General features: G+C 46.4%; 1 protein-coding gene across 3 annotated transcripts in view; it reads left to right on the top strand.

Moving 5' to 3' along the window:
* LOC137571446 (diacylglycerol O-acyltransferase 2-like) overlaps positions 1–23,682 on the top strand; it is an 82,452-nt gene that overhangs the window by 44,083 nt on the left and 14,687 nt on the right. For 2 of the 3 annotated variants that reach the window (XM_068280561.1, XM_068280562.1), the window contains one exon: positions 12,426–12,496. In XM_068280561.1, coding sequence (XP_068136662.1) covers positions 12,426–12,496 — 71 coding nt within the window. Of the gene's footprint in view, positions 1–3,102; positions 3,141–12,425; positions 12,497–23,682 lie in introns of all 3 variants that reach the window. The other variant, XM_068280563.1, reaches the window with a different exon arrangement.

Here is a 23,682-nt window from a genome sequence, read left to right on the forward strand (position 1 = left end):
TTCGCTTCAGTGTCTCTTTAAAGGGACTCCAAGCACCTCTCATGGGCATGCCTTTAAGCCAGATGACTTCCAACAAAGTCGCGCTATGATCCCTCTAGAGGAGCCTCTTGCAATGGCCATGCGTCTCACTTCCTCTTCCTGCTTCATTCAGTGATGTACATCTCTAACAGAGAAGACAGGGGTGACCCGGAAGTTATAACATAGCCAAGATGGCAGTCGTGATTTTTAAATTGAAATAGAACGAAAACTATTTGGTGTAGAATGATGATTCAGGCATCAAATAAAAGAGCACAAGCTACAGAATAGTATGAATCTTTAAGTACTTTGCAGTACTGGTCGGAGTCTTAAAGGCATGCCCATAAGAGGTGGTCAGAGTCCCTTTAATTCTCTGCTTCATCTCTCACTTCAGAGCAAAGACCTGGCAATATCAAGAAACTATTGCACACAGTGTACATGGTTGCCAGAAATGATCAGTCACTTTTGGTAAAGGAAAAATCATTACCATAAATGAGTGAGATCTTACCATACGACTCATTTACAGTTATATACTGTATTATTTTGTATTTATATAGCGCCAACATCTTCCGTAGCGCTGTAAAGAGTACAAAACAAATATTAGGCAACATAGATACATGTATAGTTCAAAACACTGTACAATCAGAGCATGCAGCAATACAAGTACAAATATATACATAGTTGATGTGTGGTTTGAGACATCATTAAAATTGGTACACATTCATATGATAAATTGCAGTAAAGTAAGAAACAATAGGAGAAGGTCCTTGCCCTTGCGAGCTTATGATCTAGAGAGGGTAGTGGGATGGAGACACTAGGAAAGGAGACACAGGAGATACCGTATATACTCGCATATAAGCCGACCCAAGTATACGCTGAGGTTCCCACTTTCCCTCAGAAACCGGGAAAAGTGATTGACTCGCATATAAGCCCCCTCCCAAGTATTGCCCACTCCACAGTAGCCAGATGTGCCCCCAGTACAAGTCAGCACCTCTCCCCATAGCCAGATGTGCCACAAGGGTGATAGTTGTGCCTCAAGACGCCACTAGATGGCGTCGTAGATATGAGACACAGCGATTGCCACACAGAAAGAATCCCTGATCATTGCACCTCTGACACATTTCTTGCACGCTCCGCTCCACAAGCCAGGGGAAACTGGTAGTTTGAGCAGCGCACTCTGCACACCATGTTGCAGGGGATGGAGGGGCACGGACACAGCAAGGAGCCAGCTGGCAAGAGCAGAATTACTAGTGCATGATCTTTACGCTTCTCTGCCAGTAACAAAACCTGCTCTACCATCCATTCTGCTCCGCTGACTCGCATATAAGCCGAGGGGGTAACTTTTCAGCACATTTTTTTTGTGCTGGAGAATTAGGCTTATACGCAAGAATATACAGTAAGCCCTTCCACTGCGACCTACAGCACATATATCTAAGGTTTATATACTGCCATATTACTAGCCCAGTGATTTGATTAGTCATATCGTCAGGTTTTATATGTTAATTAGCCTATCTCCACAACTGTGTAAATACATCCGTGATACCCAATGATGCGATTGCACACTTGGTCAGTTATCTACGAAGTCAAATGACTGACAGATTGCCAGAAGTGTGGACTGAGTACTAGATATATTATAATGTGCATTTATATGTTGCCAACTAGATTTCTGGGGCATAAGGCCCTGTTCACAGTGCTCAGTTGCATTGTAGAATAATTCTGCGTGTCAACTCACCACCCATACAGTTCTATGGGCCTGTTCACAGTACTGCGCTGTAACGGATCGTGTTATTCTAACTCGCTGCATACAGGCTTTGTATTACAGTCCAAGTCCAGTCTCCACTGCAGTTCACACTCATTATAACGCGTGTTATGCAGCTGACCACTGTGAACCTAGCCTAATTCACAGTGATCAATTGCATAACATGTTATAATGCATTATAATGACCGTGAACTGCAATGGAGACTGAAAATAGACTTTAACCACTTCAGCACCGCAGGGTTTTTTGCTTAAAAACCAGAGCAATTTTCACATTTCAGCGCTCCTCCTATTCATTCACCAATAACTTTATTGCTACTCATCAGATGTAAATGATCTATATCTTGTTTTTTTGCCACAAATTATGCTTTGTGAGGGTGATATTTGCTTTTAGTAATTATGTTATTATCTGTGCATTTTAAAGGGAAAAATGAGAAAAAAAAGTAAAAATACACTTTCTCCATTTCCATCCGCTATAGTTTTCAAATAAACAATGTTACCATAGGTAAAACCCACACATTGTATTTGCTAATTTGTCCTGGTTATCTCAACATTTAAATAATGTTCCTAGTACAATGTATGGCGATAATATATTAGTTTCTGGTTTGTGTTTTTTGTTTTCTCATTGTACTCTATCAGTAATTAAAAGCCCTTATCTTCATGATTAACAGTAATACACTCTCATGGCATACATATTTTAAAAGCTAAGTCCCTAGGGTAACTATATATTCTCTTTTAAATGCTGTCACTATTGTTTTTTTTTTACAAGTATTTCTTTGGGGGTACAGAGTACATGAAAACAACAGTTTTATTGCTTTTCATTCAGTTTTCCGGTAAAAACAATCACATGACTTAGCCCTCAGTTGTCAAACACCACAAAATCTATTCTCTCACTTGTCACGGTTAAAATGATACCCTATATACATAATCAGATAGCTTATTGGGCATACAGCACACTGTTTACCACAAGTACGCCTATCTACTCCCCTGAGCTTCAGATGAAGTTTTGTGGGGAGTAGATAAGCGTAGCAAGGGATTCAAAGTGGTTAATACAAAGCCTGCATGCAGTTAGAATAACGCGATACGTTGCAATGCAGTACTGTGAACAGGCCAATTGAATTGCATGGACAGTAAGTTGTAATGCAGAATAATTCTGCAGCGCAACTGAGCACTGTGAACAGGGCCTTATGCTTTTGGATGTACCAGCACTTTTTCATAATTAGTGGAATTCTGTGGGGCTGTGCTTTTCAGCTGACTTTATACTGGCTGCTCCTAGGTATATGGATCCATTGAATATTATATTCTGATTTTTCTTTTATGTATATTTATAGCATGTTTTGCTGCAAGCCAGCGTTTGTTTCACATGCACGTGAGTTTTATATGTATGTGTGATTTTATTTTCTGTTTGCTGTGGTAATTTCATAAATTAGATGTTTTAACTCTAATTATTACTTTTCACTGTCAGTGTGTACACAAATGTCTACTCCCATGTTTGTTTCCATTATCGCACTTATTGACCTGTGGCACACTGATAGATATCTTTATTTATTGTTTTCTTTTCGTATTTTTTTCATTGTTCACTTTTGGGGCTTGATTCACTAAACTGTGATAACTCAAATATCACACCTTATGAAAAGATATTACACCTTATCAAAGTTAACATGCCTTATCAGAGTAGCAAAGCGAGCGCTACGTACATGCAGGGGCTCAGGGCAGGACGAGTTCCATTGCCAATTAGCAGGCATAAGTTCATAGCACTCACTCTGCTACTCTGATAAGGCGCATTAACTTTGATAAGGTGTGATATCTTTTGATAAGGTGTGATATTTGAGTTATCACGGTTTAGTGAATCAAGCCCTTTGTGTTTTTTTTTCTTTTTTGGGGAGGAGGTTTTACAATTTATTGGGTATTTACTAGTCTAAAACCGGTCAGTAAGAGGTTTTGAGCTACAATAAATACATATTACACTCAAAATTTAGCCTGAAGTGTACTCAGACATATCACCTGAATACTATCCTATAATAAGGAATAAATATATATAGGGGAAATAGGGTCATTGACCCAAATCATACATTGTCAAAAAAGAAAAAGAGATTTCCCCTTTAAATAAAAGGATAGGACAATACTACAGCGAATCCAATAACAAATCTTTATTAGCCAACAATAAAGTTAAAAACACTTAAAATCAAGGCATGGCCAGCCGGGCTCGTAGATCCCAATGATTAAAAATGGTGTAATGTTACCCAAACACCGTCACTAAGGTCAGCAGTACATGGGTCCAAAAATAAATTGGGGTGTTACACCTTCATAATAACCAATCAATATTTGTATATGGTGTGACACTGGATCAGTGTACTGCAGATCAAGAGTCATATATCTCCTTTACAACTAAGCATTAAAGAGAACCTAAACTGAGAAGGATATGGATTTTTTTCTTTTAAAAGAATACCAGTTGCCTGGCAGTCTTGCTGATCCTCTGCCTCTAATACTTTTAGCAACGGCCCCTGAACAAGCATGCATAGTAGGTGCTCTGACTGAAGTCAGACTGGATTAGCTGCATGCTTGTTTCAGGTCTGTGATTCAGCCACTACTACAGCTAAAGACATCAGCAGGACTGCCAGGCAACTGGTATTGTTTAAAAGGAAAAATCCATATTCCTCTCAGTTTAGGTTCCCTTTAAATCTGGCACAGATTTGCATATATTCAGCAGTGATGCACTGGGAGACATCTCGGAAGTTACTCCAACCTGAATTATCACAAATACTTTCTGTTCTAAGAAAGCAAACTTTTGTTTTTCTTGTAAAAGAGGAGACGATGGAGAGCTTACCGATGTAGGCAAAGTAGCAGAACCCGGGCGGCCACGCTATCCTACTAGTTGCATCAGTCTTCGCTGTAGTATAGTCCTATTGTTTTATTTAGGCTTCTTGCACACCAAGACGTTGCATTAGGTGGCACGTTAAGGTCGCATAACGTGCACCTAACACAACGTATGGTGCTGCAAGAGCCGACGGTAGAGTGAGCCGCGTTAGGCGGCTCGAGTCCTATAATGTCTCCCAGAGTGGCGCTGATTGGCCAGCGGGACCACGTGATGCGGAGCGAGACACTCCGCATCACGTGGTCCCGCCGGCCAATCAGCGCCCGCCAGTGCAGTGAATATTAAGTAGCCATGTGCGCGGCTACTGTAGCTGGCTCTCCCCGCCTCCTCTCCGCCCCCCACTGCGCATGTGCAAACAGTCTAACGCGGCTATAGCCGCTCCAACGCCGTAGCATGCTGCACTTTGCACCGAACGTGCAGCGTTACATGTAACGCAACGTGGGCTGTGTGAACAGCCCACTTGTGTTACATTGCTGTGCGTTGGGGGAGCATTACAGGCGCACTAACGTGCGCCTGTAACGTCTTGGTGTGCAAGCAGCCTAAAAGGGGAATTTTCTTTTTTGACAGAGGTTTTGAACTATCAGAGTAATAACACCTTCTATAAGTGTCAGCAACAAAGGGAAAAAGTATGTTTTAGTGCATTTTAGTCTGGGACAGATGTGCATTTTAAGTGTATTTTATATTTTATAGTTTTTCTCAATAGTGGTTTGTTAAAAAAAAAACTAAGGCCCTGGAATAATGTTGGTTAAAATCCTTGCTATGTACACTGCTTGACCTGTAGGGCAGGATTTTCATAGTGGCATTTGGGGCATGACCACTGGATTCCAGGTGTGCTGGGACTTACCTCTCTGTACTGCTCTGATTTAGGGCTCTTTTACTCTAATCAGTTGCTGTCAGTTATAACTGAAAGACAACTGATTTTCAAAGTAATGTCCATGTTTTCCTATGGCTTAGTTCCCACTATACACGTTTTAAGGATGAACTCCAGTGAAAATAATGTAATAAAAAAGTGCTTCGTTTTTACAATAATTATGTATAAATGATTTAGTCAGTGAGCTATAACATTCATCTCTCCTGCGCTACTCTGTATCATAAGGTGGGAGCAACAGCAGAGGGCAGTGAGCTGTGGGCAGGCAGGTAAGTATGTTGGATGGCTAGGGAGAGAGACCATGCAGTGCCCTGCTCACAGCACTGGGGCTTCCCCAGTGCCCCAGCTGTGCATCCTTCACTGTCTTTAGCCAGTCTTCGTGGGACACCATATTACATGTGACACCATGGAGCTTTTTGATTTGTCAGTGCTGCATTTGCATAAAAATAACAGTAAAAGTTGCTGCAAATTGCGGCAGAACATGTTCTCGCAGCACTTTTACCACGATTTTTATGCAAGTCAATGGGAGCGTTTTTTTTTTCTTAAAAAATGCAAATGCCGAGCTGACAGATCAAAAATCGCTCTGCAGCGTGTCTCAGGCCTTACAGGTGAATTATCGCCTTCTGTTTTAAGAAGGCAAAATTACATTTAGCATTGCTTTTTATCACAGGGCTTTTTTTGGTCTCATTAAAGAGACACTGAAGTGAAAAAAAATCTATGATATAATGAATTGGTTGTGTAATACGTATAATTACTAGAATATTAGAAGCAAAGAAAATATCCTCATATTTTTATTTTAAGTTATATAGTGCTTTTTATAACATTGCATCATTCTCTAATATTTGCAGTTTCCCCACTACTCAGCATTGTAAATGATTTTTACATAGCAGGCTGTGAACTTTTGACCTGTCCTGAACTGCTCTGCAGAAGAAAAAAACCTGACAGCTGCGATAATAAACTTCAGATAACAGAGCTCTCTGTGACTTTGAGGGCTTGTTTCCACTGTTGCGACGCGATTTCGGCCGCATTCCGACGCTTGTAAAAACGCATGCGGATGCGTTTCCACATGCGTTTTTACCCGCGATTTCGCATGCGATTTCGCATGGCAGGGTGCCATGCGAAATTAACCATGACACTGCCAGGGCTAAATAAAATTGAAAAAGGTGCGAAATCGCACGCGAAATCGCGGGTAAAAACGCATGTAACAAACGCATGCGTTTTTACTATTAAATACATTAGCGGCGATTCGCACGGATTCCCGACGCAGGCGAAATCGTTGGCTCTTTTGTGCGTTTTTTTCACGCTGAAAAAAACGCACCTCAACAACGCTACAGTGGAAACAGGCCCATCCACTTGTATTACATGTGCGGATCTGCATGCGTTGGACGCATGCAGATTCGCGATAGTGGAAACGAGCCCTTAAAGTCATGGAGCTGAATGGCTTGTTTTGCATAGATAACAACTAGAGTGTCTTAACTCTTCCTGTACTGGAAACAATTTTAGACTTATGTCTCTGCTACCAATATTTTATTTCTTAGCTGTGCTACACATACAAATCAGTATAGCATATATTTTTTTTCGCTTCAGTGTCTCTTTAAGCCCTTTATACCTCCTAGGTGGTTCTGTGTCACCATGAGCTAGGTATTCCTTAGTAAAGACAAAAGGTGAGCAAGGGTCCTGACAGCTTCACTTTCCTTGCAAGTAGCTTTGTATGAAGGTCCCCCACTCATCTGGAGAATGCATAATGGAACCTGGAGAAGTGAAAGTGGAAATCCACAGTGAGTGGATCTGGAGGAGTGAAAGAGGGGAATCCAGAGTGTGGGATCTTGGCAGGCAGGGAAGAGAGCGTGAGTCAAAACAAACGCCCAGCTGCTATTAGGTTGTAACATTTGTTAGGCATTTGCTTTAGCCCAGGAGTGAGTATAGAAAATTGACTTAGGGCTCGTTTCCACTATCGCGAATCCGCATGCATCCAACGCATGCAGATTCGCACATGGTATACAAGTGAATGGGCCTGTTTCCACTGTTGCGTTGGTGATGTACGTTTTTTTGAGTGGTGAAAAAATGCACAAAAGAGCCAACGATTTCGCCTGAGAGTGGAATGCATGCGAATCGCATGCAATGTATTTAATAGGGAAATCGCATGCGTTTTCCCCATGCGTTTTTTGCCGCGAATTCGCATGCGAATTCGCATAGGTCCCGATGAAAATTCACACAGGCAGTGACATGGTTAAAATCGCATATACCCTCACCTATTCGAATTCGCGGCAAAAAACGTATGGGGAATCGCATGCGATTTCATCAGCGGTGGAATCCAGGCGATTCCGCACCGCAATAGTGGAAATGAGCCCTAATTAAGTATAACATGAACAGGACACGTGGGACCCACCACTGTAGAGGATATTTTACTTTTTTTTTAAACAAAAATGGAGGTTTACACTTTAAAATGGACCTGAACTCAGAACTTTCTCTCTGTTCTAAAAGATAAGCAACATCATAATAACATTTAAAGAAAAACATTTCTTGCTTACAGCTGATACAAATCCTGCAATCAATCTGCAGTGTGCCTACTTCCTGCTTTCATGGAAGCAGACATAGGGTTAACATCCAGTGTTTATAAATTAGCTGCTCTGCTGAGTCAGCCAGCTGACACAGCTAAGAGATCAAATTACACTGTTGATTAATGGGATGAGAGGGAATTAGACAGGATAAACTCTCTAAATACATACAGGGTGAATTTCTTCTTCATTTTCCTTGTGTCCTGTGCAAGAGTTCAGGTCCACTTTAAAAGACTGTGATTTTTCTTAAACTGCTATACACCTTCCCACTGATTTCTATACCTAGCATAGCGTTGTGAAACTATGTCCTACCCACGGGCAATGACAAATTTCTCAGCCACTTCACTTGCCTGAGATATAGGAACAGTTTCCTTGTGTGAAGTATTTTTGGCATGCTGCTTTGTGTATGCTATGGAAGGCATGCAGCAAACCTATTATCACAGTAACAGTGATCAGCACATGACATGACACTTGTGTGTGTCCGAAAAACAAGGTCATTTCAGCTGAATACCTTTGTGTGTGTTAGCAGTTGTTTCACCTTTAGTACAAATAACATCTACAGATCATATGTCAGGAATAGTCATAGCCGGCCTTTGACATGAGCGACCGGAGCGGTTGCTCAGGGCACCAGCTTCCAAGGGGGCGCCTATAGCTGGTTGCCTATACTGAGGGCACCTACATCTGATTTCCTATACTGAGGGCACCTATAGCTGGCTACCTGTGTGTGTGTGTGTGTGTGGGGGGGGGGGGCTAGAGACCTTCAACTGATTTCCTATACTGGGGGCACCTATGCTTGGCAACCTATATTGAGGGCACCTACACATGAGATCCTATACTGGGGGCACCTATACCTGGCTACCTACCTATACTGAGTCTGAAGGCGTTTTAGGGGGGGGTGCACTGCAGCTATAACGCGTGGTGCAAATTGTCGGTGCTGTGCTATCATTCTAAATGGGGGGGGGGGGGGGGGCTAACTGTCCCACTGATTGTTTTTATTAATATTCCTGAAAGGTTCTAGCCTTCATTTTTAAATGTATTCAGGATAATGCACTCTTTCCATCCATTTGTGGTTATTAATAGTATTTTTTCTATTATACATATGTGACGTGTCACAGAGATCTGAGCATTGGCACTTTGAGTCCGCAAGGAGAAAAGCGCAATATAAATGTTATTTGTCTTGTCTTGTCTTGTCATTTGGCGTGATGTGTCACAACGTCAAAAAGGTTTGGAACCACTGTTCTATGAGATATCTCAGGAGAAAAGGAGAATTGCATATGGGCCTGTGTATGTATATACGTGCGTGCGTGTGTGTATATGCACATGAGAAGAGGATGAAGGGGAAGGGTGGGCACAAAAATCAGGTTTCGCTCAGGGCGCTGTGAAACCTAAGGCTGGCCCTGGGAATAGTGATCAGCAAAAATTCTCACGTAATGGGAGGGAGGAGGAGGGGCCTCAAAAAATATTAAACTGTAAAATAGAACTGGATGGCTCTCAATAAAGGTCAATCGTTCATGAAGAAAACAATTTATTACACACTAAAGGGATAAGGCATTTCAAATTCTTTGAACGTTCCTTTTATAGTTGTATTCTAGACACTGTATTGCCCCGAAGAAGCGGGGTGCACAAGCAAAACGCGTAGTCCCCTTAGTGTGTAACGCATTGATTATTTTGCATCAACAATTGCCCTTTATTGAGGTAAGCCATTCAGTTTTATTTTACAGTTTTATATTTTTGGGGCACCTCATCCCTCCTGTTATGGAGATGTGAGAGAACGCGGAAAAGCCGCCGCGTGTGCTGACAGCAAGGCGGCTAATTCCGCGTCCAGCGCGGCGGGTTACATGCAGAGGCATGCGTCTGGTACTGGGAGTGAACGCGGAAGGGCCGCCGCATGCACTGATAGCGGGGCGGCTGGTTCCGCGTCCAGTGCGGCGGTTTGCACGCAGCAGCATGCGGCTGGTGTGGCTGGGTCTGTTAGATCACACAGATTCAGGAATACGCGCGCGCGCGCTGAGAGGCAGAACTTTTATGACGGCCAGGGGGGGATCAGCTGACCAGGCTGGTCAGCTGACCTCATAACTAGTGGCTATTGGACTATCACTTAGGGGTGGCGCCAGAGAGCGCTACTCTATATATAGTTACGGCTGGACAGACACAAGTTGTCTGCCGTTGTGAACACTACGTGGAAGCACTCAGACCTTAGTCAGATCCAACAGTGTGTTTGAACCAGGAGGACCTGGGAATTCACACTGAGCCAGATTACTACTGTATTATTATTGTGTTATACTTCAGACTACTTCCAGGGTGTAGAGACCACGGACCTCACACCCAAGACTAGGGAACTTGTGTTATCATTCTGTTATACTTCAGACTAGTTCCAGGGTGTAGAGGCCACGGACCTCACACCCAAGACTAGGGAACTTGTGTTATCATTCTGTTATACATCAGACTAGTTCCAGGGTGAAGAGACCACGGACCTCACACCCAAGACTAGGCATTGTTTGATATCTGTTATGACCTATTGCTTTCCTGACTAGCCCTCCGCTCGCTGATTCGGTACCACGCATATCTGATTACCTGTTGCCAACCCTGCCTGTCTTGGATACCGAACCAGCCTTCTTTCTTTGTACTTTATTTGTCCGTGTGTTGCCGACCCGGCTTGCCCGACCTCGAGAGCTATCTACTCTCTTTAGGAGATAGTCTCCAGATCAGTTAGTGACATCCACCTTCAGGTGTCACTCACTCTCTGACCCTTCCTACTTCAGCCTGAGACTCCACCCCTTGGAAGAACTCAGGCTGCTGGAGGGTTCTCATGCTTCTCAAAAGAGCAGTGTTACCCACACTGCCAAGGACCACCTGCTCATCAGGTGGATTACTCAAAGTATACTGTTGCACCAAACACTCACGATATATACAGGTGTCCAGAGGTTAGTAATATATCTGTATTATTGGTGATTCTGCAGATCATCAATAATCAGGTATATATCTGTATTCTTGGTGATACTGCAGATCACCAATAATCAGATTCTCTCTGTGTGCTGACACCGATCGTTACAGGAGAAGATCTTGTCTCTGTCACACAGCTGGTAGCACAAAGCAAAAAAATAATGCTCAATAGATTTGCTTTTGTTATGCAGCTTAACCTCCTTGGTGGTAACCGCAAGTCAGGCTCGGGTGAAAATAGAAGCCAGGAGTGGTAATCCTGAGCCTGACTCGGGGTAGCCGCAGGGTGGTATGGGGAGAAAGCACGGGGCAATTAGAACTCACCCCGAGGATCCAGATGCTGGCAGCCATTCTTCTTCCTGTTCTTGGAGGCTCTGGATCCCTTGAGTTAGATCGCTGTTTGTTGTCACAATGACAGATGGCGATCTCACTATAAGGCTCCCTGCACACTGCAAATCCGTTTTCCGATTCTGATTCCGATTCCGTTTCCGATTCTGATTTTCAATTCCGATTTTCCCTGAATACATTCAACAGAAAAACGGATCAAAAAATGCAGCATGCAGTAAAGATTAAAAATCGGAATCGGATGTAAAAACCGATTAAAAAGCGGAATCGGAAATGCATGCAGTGTGCAAGAGGCCTAAGACCTCTTGCACACTGCATGCATTTCCGATTCCGCTTTTTAATCGGTTTTTACATCCGATTCCGATTTTTATTCTCTACTGCACACTGCATTTTTTTTTTATCAGTTTTTCTGTTGAATGTATTCAGGGAAAGTCGGAATTGAAAATCGGAAACGGAATCGGAATCAGAAAATGGATTTGCAGTGTGCAGGAAGCCTAAGGGTGCAGCGCCACCTGAAGGACAGAGGGATAATTGCAGCTCTGGATCCCAGGGAGGCGAGTAAGCGCAGGGCTGCTGCAGAGCAGCCATTTTTTCCTGGTTTTTAGGTCTAAAGGGGTGTGAAAAAACTGCACCACTTTTAGACCCTAAGGCTAGAAACCCACTAGGAGAGCTTTTCTGAGTGCTTTGTGATTTGAAAAGCTCTAGCTAATGTAATGCTATGGGTGTGATCCCACTTGAGTGATGTGATTTTATAAAAATCCCCCATAGCATTGCATTACCAAGAGCTTTTTCAAATCACTCACGCTTACAAAGCGCTCCCAGTGGGTTTCTGGCCTTAAATCCAGAAATAATCATACCGCTAGGGAGGTTAATTCACAAAATTGCCTCCCTACTACCCAGTATGTCTGCAAAACATTCTTCATTGTTTCAGGAACCTAGCATATGGCAAACATGGCAGCATCATTCTATATTTATTTGTTTAATGTAAATTAAATAAATATGTAAATATTTTTTACTTTTATTACTTGGACTTCAGCTCTAGTTGCCTAATGTTTAATTATCTTACAGGAGGAAGGAGATCTGTTTGGATGAGTAGGTGGACAGTCTGGAAATACTTTAGAGATTATTTTCCTGTACAGGTAGGTACCATATATAATGTTAGTTTGAGTAAAGCTATTTTTGTAACTCTTAGGGTGGCCATACATGGTACAATTTTTCATTTTCGATTAGATCATTTAGTTCTGTTATTCTGTTAGATCAAATATAAAGATTTTTCCAGCATGTCGGATCTAATTTTTCTCAAAAAAATGGGATAATCTTTTCAATTTCTTGATCGAAAAAAAAATATTTTCAGCTTTCATTCGATTCGATCATTTAGATCGAATAAACGGGATAATCGAACGTTTTTATTGTACCATGTATGGCCACCACTAATCAGACTTGGACCCATATCTTTTAAGTTTTCTCCTAAGTGATATTTTCAAATGTGTCAATAAAATGCCTCTTGAATCACCAGCAAGCAAAAAAAAAAAAAAAAATACTTAAAATAGTTTTAAAAGTGCTTTTCCGCCTACTTTTTGGTACTTTTTCAATTGCAGAGCGCTGAAAAGTTATTCTAAATAGAAGATGAAAAACTCTCTCCTAGGAGAAATCATAGGAGAAAATACTCATTGCATATGGGCCCTTCTTGCAAAGGAAGCAGACAATTCTTGGGTTTAGATTTTTATATTTGAAATGACAGTAATCAGTTTTTAAAGCGGCCCTGACGTTAAACTCTCCTGTGTTCCAACAGTTTAGCCACATTTTTATGGACAAACATTTATATGATAAAAAGTGACTGAAAAGGTTGCAGTGGGACAGAACTTATTTATTTTTTAAAACCATCACATTTTATTGAGGATTTTTGCAAATAAAAAAACTTTCATTCTGACTTTTACAATTAAAAAGTACAAGTATACAGATGTCAAATGTCCATCAATTGCGGGTGAGAACTTGTATAACATACCGTACATATTATTTTTTTTTAACCCTCATGTACCAATTCTTAGGTACAAGAATAGTCGTATGACATAGATCACCTCTTTTTACAGTGGCTTGCAAAAGTATTCGGCCCCCTTGAAGTTTTCCACATTTTGTCACATTACTGCCACAAACATGAATCAATTTTATTGGAATTCCACGTGAAAGACCAATACAAAGTGCTGTACACGTGAGAAGTGGAACGAAAATCATACATGATTCCAAACATTTTTTTACAAATAAATAACTGCAAAGTGGGGTGTGCATAATTATTCAGCCCCTTGAGTCAATACTTTGTAGAACCACCTTTTGCTGCAATTACAGCTGCCAGTCTTTTAGGGTATGTCTCTACCAGCTTTGCACATCTAGAGACTGAAATTATTGCCCATGCTTCTTTGCAAAACAGCTCCAGCTCAGTCAGATTAGATGGATAGCGTTTGTGAACAGCAGTTTTCAGATCTTGCCACAGATTCTCGATTGGATTTAGATCTGGACTTTGACTGGGCCATTCTAACACATAGATATGTTTTGTTTTAAACCATTCCATTGTTGCCCTGGCTTTATGTTTAGGGTCATTGTCCTGCTGGAAGGTGAACCTTCGCCCCAGTCTCAAGTCTTTTGCAGACTGCAAAGCTACGTACACACATGCGACAACGATCGTTCGTTGTCAACGACAAACAAACTTTTAATTGATGAAAGAACGACCTAAGTAAAGTTAGTTTTAAAAGGTGTGTAACAGGGGCGTAGCTAGAAATGACTGGGCCCCATAGCAAAAAAAAATTATGGGCCCCCCCCCCCCACGACCTTCCAACCCCACGGACCTCGGACCTCCCACCCAAACATTTTGTGGAGAAATCTGATTTCCCCACAAAATGCACCCAGATTGGCGGCAGATTTCCCCACAAAATGCACCCAGATTGTCGGCAGATTTCCCTACAATATGCAACCAGATTGTCGGCAGATTTCCCCACAAAATGCATCCAGATTGTCGGCAGATTTCCCCACAAAATGCATCCAGATTGTCAGCAGATTTCCCCACAAAATGCACCCAGTTTGGCGGCAGATTTCCCCACAAAATGCACCCAGATTGTCGGCAGATTTCTCTACAATATGCAACCAGATTGTCGGCAGATTTCCCCACAAAATGCACCCAGATTGTCGGCAGATTTCCCCACAATATGCAACCAGATTGTTGGCAGATTTCCCCACAATATGCAACCAGATTGTTGGCAGATTTCCCCACAAATTGCAACCAGATTGTGGGCAGATTTCCCAATAAAATGTAACCAGATTGGTGGCAGATTTCCCCACAAATTGCAACGAGATTGGTGGCAGATTTCCCCACAAATTGCAACCAGATTGTCAGCAGATTTCCCCACAGGGTAGGCAGATAGGTAGACAGGTGGGCAGGGTAGGCAGATAGGTAGACGGGTGGGAGGGAAGGCATATAGGTAGCCGGGTGGGCCGGTAGGTAGCCGGGTGGGAGGGTGGTCAGTTAGGTAGCCGGGTGGAAGGGTAGGCAGTTAGGTAGCCGAGTAGGCAGTTAGGTAGCCAGCTGGGCGGGTAGGTAGCCGGGTGGGTGGGTGGACAGTTAGGTAGCCGGACAGTTAGGTAGCCAGGTAGACGGGTGGACAGTTAGGTAGCCGGGGGTGGGTGGACAGTTAGGTAGCCAGGTAGCCGGAGGGGTGGGTGGACAGTTAGGTAGCCGGGTGGGTGGACAGTTAGGTAGCCGGGTGGGTGGACAGTTAGGTAGCCAGGTAGCCGGGTGGGCGGACAGTTAGGTAGCCGGGTGGGTGGACAGTTAGGCAGCCAGGTGGGTGGGTGGACAGTTAGGCAGCCGGGTGGGTGGGTGGACAGTTAGGCAGCCTTGGACAGTTAGGCAGCCGGGTGGGTGGGTGGGTGGACAGTTAGGCAGCCGGGTGGGTGGACAGTTAGGTAGCCGGGTGGGTGGGTGGGCGGACAGTTAGGTAGCCGGGTGGGTGGACAGTTAGGTAGCCAGGTAGCCGGGTGGGCGGACAGTTAGGTAGCCGGGTGGGTGGACAGTTAGGCAGCCGGGTGGGTGGACAGTTAGGTAGCCGGGTGGGTGGACAGTTAGGTAGCCAGGTAGCCGGGTGGGTGGACAGTTAGGTAGCTGGGTGGGTAGCCGGGTGGGTGGACAGTTAGGTAGCCGGGTGGACAGTTAGGTAGCCGGGTGGACAGTTAGGTAGCCGGGTGGCCAGGTGGGTGGACAGTTAGGTAGCCAGGTAGCCGGGTGGGTGGGTGGACAGTTAGGTAGCCAGGTATGTGGACAGTTAGGTAGCCGGGGCGGGTGGGTGGACAGTTAGGTAGCTGGGGCGGGTGGGTGAGTGGGCAGACGGGTGGCTTAGTGGGGTAGGGCCCCCCTCCATCCCTGCCTCACCTTAGGCGCTAGAGGTCCAGCTGCCTCCGGGCTACGGTGTCTCCTCTGTATGCTGCTCGAATACAGAGGAGACGCCGTAGCCCGGGGGCAGCTCTAGCGTCTGAGCCTGCTGGACCTCCCGCCGGAGCCTGGTCTATATGCCGCTCTCCCGCGCCGCTCATAATAGGAGGAGGGGGGCCCCCCGAGGTGAGGCAGGGAGGGGGGGCCCGGGCCGGAGCCGGAGCGCCGGCATTATTATAATTTTAAAAAAAAGTCCTCTCTTAGCTGAGGGCGGCGGGCCCCCTGTGACGTAGGGCTGTCGTGGGCCCTATAGCAGCACTATGGTTGCTATAGCGATTTCTACGCCGCTGGTGTGTAACGATCTGATCGTTAGAACGAACGTTACATCACGTAAAAGCAACTATTAACGATCTAGCTCGTCCGTCGTTAGACTTAATGGTCGTTGGCTGCTTTTTTTTTAAACGATCGTCATTTTAAACGATCGGGGAATGATCGTTTCAAACGACTATAGTCACATGTGTGTACGCACCTCAAGAATTTTTCTTCCAAGATTGCCCTGTATTTGGCTCCATCCATCTCCCCATCAACTCTGACCAACTTCCCTGTCCCTGCTGAAGAGAAACACTCCCAGAGCATGATGCTGCAGAGTGATGTGCAGTGTTAGTTTTCCGGCACACATAGCGTTATGCGTTTTGGTCAAAAGTTTAATTTTTGGTCTCATCTGACCAGAGCACCTTCTTCCACATGTTTGCTCTGTCCTCCACATGGCTTGTGGCAAACTGCAAACGGGACTTCTTATGCTTTTCTGTTAACAATGGCTTTCTTCTTGCCACTCTTCCATAAGAGCCAACTTTGTGCAGTGCACGACTAATAGTTGTCCTGTGGACAGATTCCCCCACCTGTGCTGTAGATCTCTGCAGATTGTCCAGAGTCACCATGGGCCTCTTGACTGCATTTCTGATCAGCGCTCTCCTTGTTCAGCCTGTGAGTTTAGGTGGACCGCCTTGTCTTGGTAGGTTTACAGTTGTGCCATACTCCTTCCATTTCTGAATGATCACTTGAACAGTGCTCCGTGGGATGTTCAAGGCTTTGGAAGTCTTTTTGTAGCCTAAGCCTGCTTTAAGTTTCTCAATAACTTTATCCCTGACCTGTCTGGTGTGTTCTTTGGACTTGATGGTGTTGTTTCTCCCAATATTCTCTTAGACAACCTCTGAGGCCCTTACAGAGCAGCTGTATTTGTACTGACATTAGATTACACACAGGTGCACTCTATTTAATCATTAGCACTCATCAGACAATGTCTATGGGCAACTGACTGCACTCAGACCAAAGGGGGCTGAATAATTACGCACACCCCACTTTGCAGTTATTTATTTGTAAAAAATGTTTGGAATCCTGTATGATTTTCGTTCCACTTCTCGCGTGTACACCACTTTGTGTTGGTCTTTCATGTGGAATTCCAATAAAATTGATTCATGTTTGTGGCAGTAATATGACAAAATGTGGAAAACCTTAAGGGGGCCAAATACTTTTGCAAGCCACTGTGTGTGTGCATATATATATATACATGCTGTAATCTGCTGGGGGATTAGCCAGGTACATATTATGCATAGGTAGCTTAGAAAACCAATCACAGTTGGATGTTAAACCCCAGCTATAAGCAAGAGTAGCCAAGAGTTGAGGTTTATGTACAAGACGGTTAGAGGGTGACACCTGTATTGTCCATTCACCTTTGTTGTCCATGGACAACATAACACTCACTGATTATAGAGCCTCCAGCATGGACTCACCTTCCCTTTATTCAGAGGCGTATTTAGAGGGGTGCAGGCATGACTCATGCCATGGGCGCCACAGCACCATGGGCGCCACGCTTGCTCCTGTGCTGTGCCACTATGCTTGCTCCTGTGCTGTGCCTCCCCCCAAATCAGATTAGTTCTGTTATCTGAGGCTACTTAATTTTATGTAGGGTGTATTTGTTTCAGTGTTAGGAAAGTGGATAGAGACAGGGCCGGCCCTAGACTTTTTGCCGCCTGAGGCAAAATTTAAAAAAATCGCCGCCCCAGAACACCCCCCCCCCGCAGGTGTGGGGGGGCCACTGAGCTGGAGGGGTAGCGGGCAGGAAGGGGGTATTGGGACTAGTAAGTGGGCGGCGTTGCAGGAAGTGACGTCAGTGGAGCGCTCGCTGGAACGCGGAAAAGGTGAGTGGTCCCCGCCCGTTGCCTCTTAATCTATACGCTGCCGATGGTACTTAACTTTTTACAGCTGGAGGGGAGCGCAGATCGGGGGACCCAGGCGAGGGAGGGGGGGTCCGACTTCTCTCCCCACCGCTAGGCCCAATACCCCCTTTCTGCCCGCTACTCCTCCAGCTCGGCGGGCGGCCCCCCACCCACGGACAGGCAGGTGCCGCCCCCCCAGATGTGCCGCCTGAGGCAAATGTTTCACCCCACCTCATGAGCCCTGGATAGAGAGGGAATAGGAAGATGTAGGAAGACATACTGTATTTCCAAAAAAGTAACTTCAGAAATATTCTGAGCCAAAAAAACACAGGTAACCATAATAACACATGTTTGCAAGAAAGGAGAGGATGCTGTTTTTAGAGGAGAATGGGGCTCTGATGGAGGAAGGGGGTGTGACGCCGGGCGACGCCCAGTCGTCCGAGGATTCGCGGCCGATTGTCCGATCGCAACCGTGATCGGAAAACTGACATTCTTTATTTTTAAATAGAAGTTTTTCCTTCCTGCCTTTCCCCCCTTTTTGCCATGAGGGCTGAATGGGCCTGCGTTAGCATATGGCTAAAGCAACCTGGTTTAGCAAGAAATCCTTTTAAGGCTCCCGGAAAAGCTCTGGTGACACTAATGTGCTAATTGGGCAGAGCTGAAATACCAACAGAGTCTATTCAACAGGGGAAGCTAGCACAGCATGAGGTCTATTGACACCTACATTCCTCCCAGTCTTGACGGCACCGACTAAACTGAGTATGGAATGCATGGTGTTGATAACTTTGTCACATTTTGCAAATACCATCCATGGGAGGAATATGAAAATTACATAATTTTGTTTCCCTAATTCTGTAGAATATGGTGATACTAGACATAGCCAGGTAACCCGAGCAGGGGCTGAGATATGAATAATGGGGTCCCCGTGCGCCCCAAATATTGCAAGTTTGATGTCCTATGAACGTGTATTCTCAGCCCAATCTGAATATGAAATCGGTTTGCATGTGCGACAAAACCCCGGCGGGGTATGAAATTGGACATATTTTGTGGATGGCTGGAAGTTCCTCCCCTGAGAACTCACTGCCTGACACGCCCCTGGGCTGAGCTTGAGACTCCGCCCAGAAATGTCAGTGCTCAAAACTGATTGCATGAGGACCCCCAGCCAATTCCCCCACTTTCCATCATACCGAAAAGACTGCCACTGCTTGGGGAAATAGCAGTGGCCATCTTGCAGGCGGAGCAACGGCCATGTGGTTCGGCCATATTGCGAACTAACTGCAACAAAGGAACTTTGTCTTTTCCCGAACGGACTTTCCACAGAATCATAAGTATTCGTTCTTTTTATCCCTTTTTCTTTTATGTACTGTGTTATCACTGTCTCTCATCGTTTAATTGTTCACGATTGTCTGTATATATTAATTATTTATATTGTAACAAATAAAGGCTTTTTAAAAGGTCTTTACCTCTCAGTAAAACCTTCTATTCAGTATACACAGACGAGACCTAAACTTCCGAAGGGACGCTACTGTTTTGATAGATAGATAGGAATTGCACAGTTTTAACCGGTTGTTTGTTTCACAGGTCTATAGCCAGTTAGCAGTTATCTCTGGGCTGATAGAAAACAGAGATGGTGGCAAATCTACCCCTGGGTTGGAGTAAAAGTGTATTTTCGTAACCTCACAGGCTCCCTACTGCGTCGTGACGCTCAAACTCCGCCAATTCTACGCAGATTGCGTCCATAGCTCTCAATCTGTGTGCTAGAATCGGATCGGACGGTTTTGCGTGTTCACGGCCAGTGGGGCTCTTGTGACAGTGGTCGGCAGCGTTTGGGATCTGTGTGTGCTGATAGTATCTCAGGTAGGGCTATCGAATTAGCCCTATCGAGAAACGAACTAATTCGTTGGTAGTGACTGAGTGCAATATATTTTTCATATATACAGAGAGACTGTGTAACCAGTACCCCTCCCCTAAGTTTTCTTTTATTTGGCATGGAAATGTCCGGGAATTACAAGGTCATGGTCCTATCCGACCTGCAGAGTCTGTGCGAGGCGAGAGGCATGGACATCCGCGGCAAGAAACAGCAGGACCTGATAACGGACTTGTACCGATGGGATAGCCAGAATCTGCGGACGCTGGAGGTGTCCACTGTGGAGGACACCGGCTCATCTAACGCAAGTCGAGGGGAACCAGAGACTGAAGATCCTGTGCGTACCGAGGTTGAGCAACCCGCGGGCAATGCGGCAACAGATACGCAGGAGGCTGTCAGTGTGATCCCCGACCCCAGAACCCCTGAAAGTACTCGCCTGGAACCGGCCAGTACTGGACTGTCCAGTTATGTTGATCCAGTAATGCAGCAGGCATTGCAAAAGCTGATGGAAACTGATGTGGACAAGTACCTGCAGTACATGGCGGAGCAAAAGCGAGAGGAACGCCAATCTGCAGAGGCGCGGGAGAGACGACAGCATGAGCTGAACATGGCGAAAGTGCAGCAAGCCAGCCGGAGTTCAACGCCCAGCCTCCCTGCTGAAGGGACTGCCGCTCCAGTAAGTGCAAAATTTAAATTTGCTATTATCGAAAAAGACACTGACATTGACTTGTTTTTGAGGTCTTTCGAAAAGGCCTGCCGTCAGTATCGTCTGTCCCAAGACCAGTGGGCCAGACATCTGACACCCTTGCTGCGCTACAAAGCGCTTGATGCTTTCTCAGAGCTGCCTGTGGAAAAGGACAATGATTATACCGCTATAAAGGAGGCTATAATCACTAAGTACCAGCTGACGCCAGAAGCCTACCGGAAAAGGTTCAGGTCCTGGCAGAAAAAATCTACTGATTCTTATCAAGATGTGGTCAGCAGTCTGCTCACCACACTCCGCCAGTGGACGCTAGGCCTCACTAAAGGGTCTTACGGTGTCCTGGAGGACTTAATCGTCCTGGAGCAGTTTCTGAACATTTGCCCGGCTGATGTACGCCAGTTTGTGCTGGAGCGCCGACCGGCGTCAGCGACGGTCGCTGCAGACCTCGCTGAGACCTTTGCAACGACCAGGGTGCCGGAGACCCGCAGGACTGCCCCATCTAGCTGGAGAGGAGGTCAGTCCCACAATTTTGCAGACTCTCCTACCTCTGTGAGCCGTGCGCCCCAGAGGCCCTCCAGCGCAGCTGCTGCGTCCAGGCCTGCAGTAACAGAGGGCATCACCTGTCACTTTTGCCGCAAGCCCGGACACATGAAGTTTAACTGCCCGGAGCGGAGGCAGACAGCGCCAGCTCCTGCACCACCTACACCTCGCCCACGGCAACTGCCGCCAGCCAGCGCACCCCAGCCGGGAGCACCCAACAACGTCATGTTCGCAGGTGGGAGAGGGATCCACTCCGCTACGAGCAACCACCAGCTGGTTACAGTGAACGACCAGCTTGTTACCGGTTTCCGCGACACTGGAGCGGATGTCACCCTGGTGCGTGCGCACCTGGTCCCGACGGAAAATATCCTCCCTGACAAATACCTTACCCTCACTGGAGTGGGGGGCACTCTTTCTCGCATTCCCCAGGCTCGGGTGTCCATCGATTGGGGGGTGGGGGTTCAAGAGAAGGTTGTTGGGGTCCTGGACCAACTGCCGGTCCCAGTTTTGTTGGGGACCGACCTGGGCAAGCTTGTGTCCTATTATGAACCTGCCCCAAGCCCCTCAGACTGCCAGGAGGGAGACGGACTCTCCGCCCACACTAAGGTACTTTGCACCAAGGGGCAAGAACAGGGGGGAGGTGGGTTGAATGTGCCCAGTCCAGGGGTACCGAGTCCAATAGTACCTGTGTCACAGGTACCTGTGTTTGATATACCGATTGTTTGTGATGAAAATGTTGTTGTACCTGTCACTGTAATTCATGCATGCAGCCAGGATGTGAGTAATGCCAGTATGTGCCAGTCTGAAGGTGTACCTGTACTGGCAGTAACACGCAGCCGCGCTGCTCAGAACCTGGGCTCAGAGCAGGTGGAAGAGGTTCCGGCCTCCTCCCCCTCCTCTGACCACAGGGATGGTAGCGTGGCCGAGCGGTCATTTGATGTGGGTGACAGGGTATATGCCCTTCTTCCCGTGAGGCAGAACAAGCTGCAAGCAGCCTGGGAGGGGCCTTTTACTGTAGTGCAGCGGTTAAACCCTCTGACGTATCTAGTGAACATGGGGGGCAGGAAGCAGAAGAGCTTTCATGTAAACATGCTGAAGGCCCACCATGACAGGACCCAGTATGCGCTGCCAGTGTGCAGCCGGTTAGAGCAGGGAGAGGCAGACCCCCTGTTAGACCTGCTGGCTGACGTACGAGATGTGGACGGCGACCTAAACGTCAATCCACAGCTCGCCTCAGCCCAGCAAGAGCAGTTACAGAAGGTGCTGGGCCAGTACCAGCACACCTTCTCCGGTATCCCGGGGCGGACCAGTATGGCGGTGCATGGGGTAGATACAGGTACCCATCCCCCCATCAGGCAATCCGCTTACCGTGTCTCTCCCGAGGTACAGGCGGACATGCAGAAGGAGGTGAGGGAGATGCTGGAGTTAGGGGTGGTTCAAAAGTCCAGTAGTGCCTGGGCAGCCCCTGTTGTCCTGGTCCCCAAGAAGGACCAGACAACTCGGTTCTGCGTAGACTACAGGAAACTGAACGCCATCACCACTACAGACGCCTACCCCATGCCTCGCATTGATGAGCTGCTAGATACACTGGCATCAGCCAGGTACCTATCAATCATGGATCTGAGCCGGGGGTATTGGCAGATACCACTTGCACCTGACGCGAGGCAAAAGTCGGCCTTCATCACCCCTTTCGGCCTCTTCGAGTTCACGATGATGCCCTTTGGGATGAAGAACGCCCCGGCCACGTTTCAGCGGGCCGTGAACGACCTGCTAGAGGGAATGCAAGGGTTCGCTGTAGCGTATCTGGATGACATTGCGGTGTTCAGCCCCACCTGGGAAGAACACCTCAAACACCTGTCCCAGGTACTAGAGAGGCTGGCCATGGCCAATCTGACGGTTAAACCGAGTAAGTGTCAGATTGGCATGACCGAGGTGCAGTACTTAGGTCACCGGGTGGGGGGTAACACCCTGAAACCTGACACGGGAAAGGTGGACGCCATCCTGGCATGGCCTCGACCTATCACGAAAAAGCAGGTCCAGGCGTTCCTGGGGACCGCCGGCTACTATAGGAAATTTGTTCCCGCCTATAGTACACTGGCGAAGCCCCTGACCGATGCCACTAGCAAGAAGCACCCCAAGGTTGTTAGCTGGACCCCCGCTTGCGAGAATGCCTTCCAGGCCTTGAAGCAGGCCCTCGCAAGCGCCCCTGTGCTTCAGGCCCCAGACTTCAGTCGTCGGTTTGTGGTGCAAACCGATGCCTCTGACTACGGTCTCGGCGCAGTCCTCAGCCAGGTGGATGGAAAGGGGGATGAACACCCTATCCTCTACCTGAGCCGGAAGCTCCTGCCCCGAGAGGTAGCCTACTCCACAACTGAAAAGGAGTGCCTGGCGATCGTGTGGGCCCTACAGAAACTGCAGTCGTATCTGTACGGCCGCTCCTTCACGATCGTCACTGATCACAATCCCCTGAGTTGGCTAAACCGTACTGCTGGAACCAACGGCAAGCTCCTACGGTGGAGCCTGTCATTGCAGCAGTACGACTTTACGATCCAACACAAAGCAGGCAGCCGACACCAAAACGC

The sequence above is a fragment of the Hyperolius riggenbachi genome, chromosome 4, assembly GCF_040937935.1.
Source record: "Hyperolius riggenbachi isolate aHypRig1 chromosome 4, aHypRig1.pri, whole genome shotgun sequence".
In the NCBI taxonomy this organism is placed as follows: Eukaryota; Metazoa; Chordata; class Amphibia; order Anura; family Hyperoliidae; genus Hyperolius; species Hyperolius riggenbachi.